This window comes from Muscardinus avellanarius, assembly GCF_963383645.1.
Source record: "Muscardinus avellanarius genome assembly, chromosome: 12".
In the NCBI taxonomy this organism is placed as follows: domain Eukaryota; kingdom Metazoa; phylum Chordata; class Mammalia; order Rodentia; family Gliridae; genus Muscardinus; species Muscardinus avellanarius.
The window spans coordinates 25,184,739-25,194,228 of NC_137798.1; the positions used below are offsets into that span (position 1 = coordinate 25,184,739).

At 38.6% G+C, this 9,490-nt stretch overlaps 1 protein-coding gene across 1 annotated transcript; it reads right to left on the minus strand.

Annotated features, from left to right (window-relative positions):
• Window positions 1-1,752: 1,752 nt before the first annotated feature.
• CCNB1IP1 (cyclin B1 interacting protein 1) lies at window positions 1,753-8,124 on the minus strand (the record flags this gene model as incomplete). The annotated part of the gene is made up of 3 exons (XM_080707486.1): window positions 1,753-1,955; window positions 6,259-6,592; window positions 7,828-8,124. The coding sequence occupies 3 exons, from the start codon at window positions 8,122-8,124 to the stop codon at window positions 1,753-1,755; spliced, it is 834 nt and encodes a 277-aa protein (XP_080563612.1).
• Window positions 8,125-9,490: the final 1,366 nt, after the last annotated feature.

A 9,490-nucleotide genomic window follows, 5' to 3' on the forward strand; every position in this document is an offset into this window, starting at 1 on the left:
CTCCTATTTTTCACTCTTTATTTTGAAACATGTTCTCTCTAAGCTGTGGAGGGCCTAAGTAGCTGAGGCTGGCTGCGAACCCATGATCCTCAGGTCTCAGCCTCTCAAGTACTGGGATCACAAGTGTGTACCACCATGCCTAGCTTAAAACTTTTAAGTCAAGATTTTTTTAATCAGGCACCATTTTAACTTTGGAGTAGAGTAAAAAATATATATTTTTATTTTACACTCTTCACTTCTAATGAAGAAAGCATTCCTTGTTTATTTACCTTTCTAAAATGGGTATTTATTTACCTTTCTAAAATGACTAAGAAAAAAATTCTTGAAATGATTTCCATATGACTCTTATTACCTAAAAGACAATGATACTTAAGAGAGTAATTCCAGTATAATAAATCCCAAACCAGTAAGAATCAACCATAAAACTCAAAGAGTTAGAAAAGACTTCAAGAATAACTCAACTCAAACCCATTTTACAGATACAAAAACCAAAGCTTTAAAGAAGTCAACTTATTCTCACACAAATATATGAGGAAAAAAACAGAACCTACATGTTCTGCCTCCCCAACAAGTATGCTTTCAAGTCTTGCCTCTTATTGAAGATAAAGTTACTAAGATTATCCTTCAAATTTCATTTTTGGCAGCATATTAAAATTTTTTCATTTTTGGCTATTTTAAATAATTAAATGCAATAATTCAACATAATTTAGTTTCTATAGTAGTCAGAAATGTCCATATTTAATGGAATAAATCTTTAAAATTCTTTTAACTAATATAATTTATTGTAAACAATAATATATTGGTAAATTTTCCACAGTATAAGTACCTTTCTAAATAAATAGTGAAACTGAGCATGGTGGTAGACACCTATAATTCCAATACTTGGGAGGCAAAGACAGGAGGATCGCAAGTTTGAGGCCAGTCTGGGCAACTTTGTGAGACCCTGTTTCAAAACAAAACAAAACAAAAAAGGCTAGGGATGTAGCTCAGGTGTAGAATGCTCCTGGTTTCAGGCCCCAACACCACAAAAATAAGTAAATAAATAATTAACAGGCAAAAATTAATAAAAAGGCAAAAAAAAACATTTAAAAAAAAATACCAAAAAATCAACTTCACAAATAAATTTGTCATTGTAAATTTATTTTTAAGTACAAGAAGGGATGGACATATATGCATCAAATTGTACTCTGATTTACTGCCATGAGCACACCTCCAAACAAGCTAATATGTGAGCAAATACATAAACATATACAAATATATACACGTACCTACAAGCCACAGATCACACACTATTTTCTAAGACCAACATTTTCACATAAATATACTGGCAAATACAGCAAGAATACACTTACATATACATATATGCATAAGTAACAGAATCCAAAGTGGTATGTTATCAATAACACTGGTGCTTACATACATAGGCATAAACACACAGCTCAATCAGAAATGGCCAGACAGAAACAGTGACCTACAAAACACACAAGAATGCTGTGATTTTTTCACCAGCGATGAAAATTCAATAGCATACAAAGAAACTGAGATAATAAAATGTTCATGCTTTAATTAACAGAAACAAATCAGACACTAAAGTCACTCCCCAACTGCCACTCAATTTCTTATATGTTGAAAATGTGAAAACAACTTCCAGTACTTATGAGCACAGGGAGGTTGGTGATTTTTATCTAGAATAAAGACGACAGAGTAAATAAAACCATTGACAGCAAACAGAGAAACATTCTATAGAATGAGCTAAATTCTTTTGACTTTGAAGGCCCTGCTAGACACTTGCTGCTGCTCTAATTCATGACTTTGAGAAGCAAAACTAAAAAAGCTGTTGCTGGCTTCAGGTGCTGTGGGCGAACCCACAAAAAATGGTCTGAACTGAAAATCTCCATCTCCGCCACCCTGATTTCGAACTGGTGTATTGTCCAAAGGAAACTTGGAGTTGTTTCCTAGGGGAAAAAATCAGGGAAGAATATAAGCATCTAATTTCCTCATACATCTTTAGACACAAAAAAGACAAAAGTCATTCAATAAATATTTTAACAACTGCTATGAGATGGATAAAACACACACCTAGTACTAGATAAAGAAAAGAACTATAATGTCTCCCACCCCTCTCTATGACCAGAGTATATACCAAACCTTTGGGGTTGTTGTTGTTGTTGTTGTTGTTGTTGTTGTTGTTGTTTGCAATACTGGGGATCCTACCTCCGAGCTACACTCCCAGCTCAGTTTTTCTTCTTTACTTTGAAACAGGTTCTCACTAAGTTGCAAAGGGTCTTACTAAGCAGCTGAGGCTGGCCATGAACCTGCTATCCTCCTGTCTCAGCCTCCCAAGTGCTGGGATTACAAGTGTGCACCACCACATCCAGTTTACTATATTTTCCTGTATGATACAGTTTCCAATGATAGCCATGATCTCATTGCCAAAAGCAATGACACAATAAAATATGGTTTTAGTACAGCTATAATTAATAATATCATAGTTTTACTCATTTGCTACCTATTTAATCCACTTCAGAAAAATCATCAAATAGATATACATGTAATCTTTTGTCCTAGGTTCTTCAAGAATTTCAGGGAAGCCGGGCATGGTGGTGCACGCTTGTAATCCCAGCACTCGGGAGGCTGAGACCAGAGGATCATGGTTCACAGAGACCCTTCGCAACTCAGTGAGACCCTGTTTCAAAAAAATAAAAAGACTTAAAAATAGGGCTGGGAGTTTAGCTCAGAGGTACAATACTCCTAGGTTCAAAAAAAAAAAAAAAAGAATTTTGGGGGCGAGGGCAGTACAGGAGATTGAACCCAAGGCCTCACACACGGGAGGTAAGCACTCTACCACCACTGAGCTATATTCCGACTACTTTTTACATATTCTATTTTATTTTACTGTACTTTAACTTTTTGCTTTGCCTCTTCATTTTATTTTAGTTCTTTTAGTTCTTTTTAATCCATTTTATTTTAAGATAGAGCCTCACTAAGTTGCCCAGGATGGCTCTAAAATTACAATCCTCCTGCTTCAGCCTCCTAAGTAGATGGGATTATAGACATGGGTCTCTATATCAAGGAAGAATAATTTCTTTTAAACTTCAAAAAAACGCTGGGCATGGTGGTGCACGCTTGTAATCCCCGCGCTTGGGAGGCTGAGACAGGAGGATCGCACAGGTTCAAAGCCAGCCTCAGCTACTGAGTGAGGCTCTCAGCAACTTAGTGAGACCCTGTTTCCAAATAATATATAAAAAAGGTCTGAGATTATAGCCCGGAGGTAAAAAGGCCCTGGGTTCTACCCCCTGTACCACCAAAAGGTAAAAATAAAAATAAAGTATAAAATAGGTCTAAGAGTGTAGCCTGAAGGTAGAAAAGCCCCTGTGTTCCACCCCTTGTACCATAATAAATAAATAAATAAATAAATAAATAAATAAATAAAAATAAACCTCAAAAAAACATAGCAACATACACTCTAGAAAATACATAACAACTATGAAATATTGATTTATATACAAACATATATATGTATATATCCATGACCCAGTATTAATTAACATAACCTTATGGAAAAAACAACGGATCCTATTAAATGAATATTTAACTACTTCTTTCACTGAAGGCTTTTTTTCTTTTTTGGTACTAGGAATTGAACCCAGGGGTATTCTACCCTGAGCTATACCACCAGCCCTATTTTATTCTTTATTTTGAAATATGGTCTAAGTTGTGGAGAGCCTATGTTGCTGAGGCTGGCTGTGAACCTGTAATCTTCCTGTCTCGGCCTCCTAATTTACGGGCATGTGCCACCACACCCAGCTTTTCCTTGACTTTTACAGGCTTTTATGAGAACAGGAAACCAAAGGAAAATGCTGACTGCATCTGCTTCAAGCTAACAGTGTAGCAAGAGGTAAAAAGGTAAGTGCATACAAAAAGAACAGAAGCCAGGTGTGGTGACGCACATTTGTACTTGGGAGGCTGAGACAGGAGGGCTGCAAGTTTGAGGCCAGCCTCAGCAACTTAGTTAGACCCTGTTTCAAAACAAAAATAAAATAAAAAGGGTTAGAGGTATAACTTGGAAGTAAAATGCCCCTGATTTCAACCCCCAGTACAAAGAAAGAAAGAAAAGAGGGAGGGAAGGAGGGAGGAAAGAAGGGGAGGGAAAGTAAAGGAAGAAAGTAAAGCCAGGTGTGTGGTGCATGCCTGGAGTCTCAGTACTTGGGAAGATGACACAAGAGGATCACAGGTACTCGGCCGCCCTCAGCAACTTTGCAAGACCCAGTTTTCAAATAATACATTTTAAAAATAGGGCTAAGGTTAGCCGGGCATGGTGGCGCACGCTTGTAATCCCTGCGCTTGGGAGGCTGAGACAGGAGGATCGCGCAGGTTCGAAGCCAGCCTCAGCTACTTACTGAGGCTCTCAGCAACTCAGTGAGACCCTGTTTCCAAATAAAATATAAAGTAGGTCTGGGAGTATAGCCCGGAGGTAGAAAGCCCCTGGGTTCCACCCCCAGTACCACCAAAAAAAAAAAAAAAAATAGGGCTAAGGTTATAGTCTGGAGGCAGAATACTCCTGGATTCAATCTCTAGAACCAAAAATATAAAATAAGTTTAAAAAGTAAAAAAGAAAAGTAAAAGAGCAGTATAAGTGAGGAGAACTCATGAAAAGAAACAAGATTCATCTATTTGAAAGGCACCTAACATGCAGAAAATAGCTGGTATCATTCTAGATTGTGAACTTCCAGAAGGCAATAATTCTGTCTAGATAATCTTTATATCTATAGCTTAGAATCATTTCTTACAGCCTGACACACAAAACCTAGCTTGCTTAATGGATGAAAGAATAAACAAATGATCAAACCAACCAAACAGCAAACAATAATTTAAATGTGCAGCTGGATGTGGTGGCCCATGTCCGTGATCCCAATACTTGGGAGGCTGACATAGAAGGATCACAGGTTTGAGGCCAGCCTCCGCAACTTAGCAAAACTCTGTTTCAAAATAAAAAAATAAAATAAGGCTGGGGGTGTAGCTCAGAGGTAGAACGCCCCTGGGTTCAATCCCCAGTAACAGACACAATAAATACTATTATAAAGTACACAAATCTTAAATGTACACCTCAAGGAATTTTTACACATGCATACAGCTACACAGTCACCGTCCAGATGAAAATGTAGAGCACTTCTGCTGGCATGATAGTGAATGCCTGGAATCCCGGTACTTGTGAGGCTGAGCCAGGAGGATCGCAGGTTCGAGGCAAACCTCAGCAACTTAGCAAGACCCTGTTTCAAAATAAAACATAAAATAGGACTGAGGGTGTAGTTCAGAGATAGAATGCCCTTGTATTCAACCCCTAGTACCACCCACACGCAAAAAAGTACAGGCTCTTGTGAATCTGACCAAGTTACTTAACTTTCTGTTAATCTGTAATCTCAGCTTCCTTTTCTATAATAACAGGAATAATAACAGTACCTACTTTATAGAGTTTTGAAAATTACAAGAATACATGCAAAACACTTAGAATAGTTCCTAGAATTTAGTTAGGAATCAATACATAGCATGTAGTATTATATTTACTATTGCAACTAAGTGCTTTTGTGTGTGTGTGGTACTGGGGATAGAATCCAGGGGCATTGTACCTCTGAGCTACACTCCCAGCCCCAGTTTTTAGTCTATTTTTGAAACAGGATCTCACTGAGTTGCAAAGAGCCTCACTAAGTAGCTGAAGCTGTCCGTGAACCAGTATCCTCCAGTCTCCACCTCTCAAATGCTGGGATTACAAGTGTGTGCCACCACGCCCAGCCTTAAGCTTTTAACTTAAAGTGCAATTTGCAAACTTGTTTTACAAAGATGAACTCTGCTCAAATTAAGGGTACCTTAAATGTAAGCAAATACAATAGATTAAAATCATAAGTTGAGGTACAAATGAAGAATTCACAGCCTACCATGACTCTAAACACTTAAGAGTCTCTACTGATGACTTGAAACTATACAGAGTATGAAAAACTAACATAAAGAACAGATATTGCATAGCCAGGCATGCGTGATATTGGCACATGCTTGTAATCTGAGCAACTCAGGAGACAGGTAGAAGGATGGAAAGTTTGAGCCTAGTCTGGGCAACTTGGAGAGATCCTGCCTCAAAATAAAATTGAAAGGGATGTAGTTCAATAGCAGAGCACTTGCCTAGCTTGTGCAAGGCCTTGAGTTCAAACCCCAATACTGCAAAAGAAAAAAAAAAGATATTGGGTATCACCTGTCCTTTCTTACCTAATGGGAAGCCAAAAACACCAGACTGTGCTATCATAGATGGCTCAAGGGTGCTTTCTTGGTTAGCAATAGTGATATTTCGTAGCCTAAGGCTATCATAGAGGCCTTGGAGCTTTTGATACTGTCTATTTCGCTCCATAAGTTTCTCAGAGATGTCACTGAACTTTTTTTTGTATTCTTCTAGCACTTTCTTCATGGATGTGACCTCCCCCTTCATAGAGGTCAATTCTATATCTTTGCTTTGTATTTGCTGAGTATATATCTTCTCCATCTGTTTTAGATGGCTCTCAGCCTTGCTGAAATTGTATTCTTGATAGAGACGTTCCTGATGTACCTGTCTCAAGAAAGATATTCAAGGTAAGAAATACAAAATTATATATTGTAAAATTTTGAACAAATATAAAAAGGAAAGACACTTACACAGGCATGTTATTACTGCAATATTTAGAACCAGGTTAAAAGCAACTTGATATCTGTATGTGGTGGCCACACGTGTACTTGGGAGGCTGAGACAGGAGATCACAGGTTTGAGATCAGCTTCAGCAATTAGTGAGACTCAGCAACCTAGCAAGATCTTGTTTCAAAACAAAAGTTAAAAAGGACTGGAGGTGTAGCTCAAGGTAGAATGCCTGGGTTCAATCATCAATACCGAAGGGGGCGGGGAGGCAAACAGGATATACAATGAGGTGATTATTATAGAAAATAATAAGTTTTGTACTAAATGCATAGAAAATAGCAGAGGAGTACTCTCAAACCACTACCATTATACCACTATAAGAAGTATTTGGCCAGGCGTGGTGGCGCACGCCTATAATCCCCGTGCTTGGGAGGCTGAGACAGGAGGATCGCGCAGGTTCGAAGCCTGCCTCAGCTACTTAGTGAGGCTCTCAGCAACTTAGTGAGACCCTGTTTCCAAATAAAAAAAATATAAAATAGGTCTGGAAGTATAGCCCAGAGGTAGAAAACCCCTGGGTTCCACCCCCAGTAACACTAAAAAAAAAAAAATTATTTATCTTACTTTATAAGTGGTCATTAACCAAGATGTGCAGAATTATCCTATTTTGTACAGAAAAAAATATATATATATAATGTGAATTTATGCACAAATGAAAAATTAACAATAGAAATCTGAGTAATAAAATTATGGGTTTTTACTTCTTTCTCTTAGAGTTTCAATAATAAACATATAGCCAGGCATGGTGGCGCATGCTTGTGATCTCCGCGCTTGGGAGGCAGAGACAGGAGGATCGCGCAGGTTCAAAGCCAGCCACGCGCGCTGGCTTAGGAGACCCTGTTTCCAAATAAAAATGTAAAAAATAGGTCTGGGAGTGTAGCCCGGAGGTAGAAGGGCTTCCAAGAACCCCAGTACCACCAAAATAAAATAAAATAAAATAATAATAATAATAATAATAATAATATTTTTGGGAAAAAATGAAAGCCATTTATTAAAAAAGGAAGTTTCCCATACATCCATAAGAAATAAATATAAAATGGCAAAGGAAAAACTTTTGGAACTCCCATAGGTGACTCAAGTTTTATTCTAAAAGAGAAACTATCCTAAGCACTAACCTGATATGTCCAGAAGGCCAGTGCTCGCGAGCTAATGTCCAACACAGTCTCTGGTCGCAGCCCTGCCAATACCATAGCTTTGTATTCCTCTGAGGGACTGAGTTCTGTGCGGACAATATCTAGTTTCCCAGAAAGGGTACTGTTACAGGCAGGGCAGATAGCTGGTGAACGACTAAACTCTCCACTGCCATGCTGATCACAGAATATGTGGGAGCAGGCAGTGACCCACGCATAGCCAGAGAGTTTGATTCGGCACTTTCGATAATTACAGAGTAGCATGTCTTCACACAAAGACATGATGATGAGGTCTCCAGATGCTGGAAAGTCCTGACAAGGAGTAAATGAAAGGTAGATGAGTCACACTGCAATGAAAAGGAAATAAATAAATAACAAGAGGTAAGTAAATACTATTTTATTTTGATAAAATTGTGTATATTTTGTTTTGTATATATTTTTCTTTTTGTTTTGTTTTGCAGGTATGGGGATGCAACCCAGGAGCATTTGACATCTGAGCTACACCCCTTGCCAATTTTTATTTTTTATCTTGAAACAGGGTCTCACTGAGTTGCAGAGGGCCTCACTAAGTAGCTGAGGCTGTCTGCGAACCGCGATCCTCTGGTCTCGGCCTCCCGAATGCTGGGATTACAAACATACGCCACCACGCCCGGCTTGTTTTGTATTTATTATAACTCAGATACTATAATGTCAGTCTCTCAATATTGTGCTTCTCTGTGCACAAAGGCCACAAAATATTAATTTTTTAATTTTTTATTTTTATTTAGAACCATAGGTGGTTCTAAATCTCATTAAAGTACCTAGAAAAAAAGTTTAGAAACATTTACAAAGTACAAACAAGTAAAAATTAAATCAGTACTTTTTGTTATTCCATACCTAAACAAAAGTCCAATTTACTATGCATTCTTTCTTTGCTACAATGTTTTGAGTATCACATATCACAGTTGGTAAACATATAAGTGAAGGAGCAGCCGGGCATGGGGCACGGTTGTAAACCCCACTCTTGGGAGGCGGAGACAGGAGGATCGCGCAAGCCAGGCGCGCGCTGGCTTAGGAGACCCTGTTTCCAAATAAAAATATAAAAATAGGTCTGGGAGTGTAGCTCGGACGTAGAAGGGCTTCCAGAAACCCCAGTACCACCAAAAAAAAAAAAAAAAACCCAAACTATAAAATAGGTCTGGGAGTGTAGCCCGAAGGTAGAAGGGTTTCAAGGAACAGTTTCAAACAGACCTTATTTTTTGGTTAAAAATAGTGTCTTGCCTAGTTGCCACAGGCTGGCCTCGAACCTGCGGTCCTCCTGTCTCAGCCTCTCAAGTACTGAGCTTACAGTTGTGCACCACTGCTCCCAGTCAGGTTAAAATACTTTTCAATAGTTTCCACTTTGGTTGGAGTTTGTGTCTGAAAGTGGAGAGCAATTTTCTGAACCTACCAAAACAAGTCATACACTCTATGAAATAGTGAAGCATCAATTTTACATCAAGGAAAAGAGGACGCATTTGTCAATTAACAAATGCTGTAGAGAATGCTGCTTTAGCTGGGCATGGTGGCACATGCCTGTAATCCCAGTACTTGGAGGCTGAGATGGAGGACCGCAGGTTAGAGACCAGCCTCAGTAACTCAGCAGGACCCTGTTTCAAAATAGGGAGTG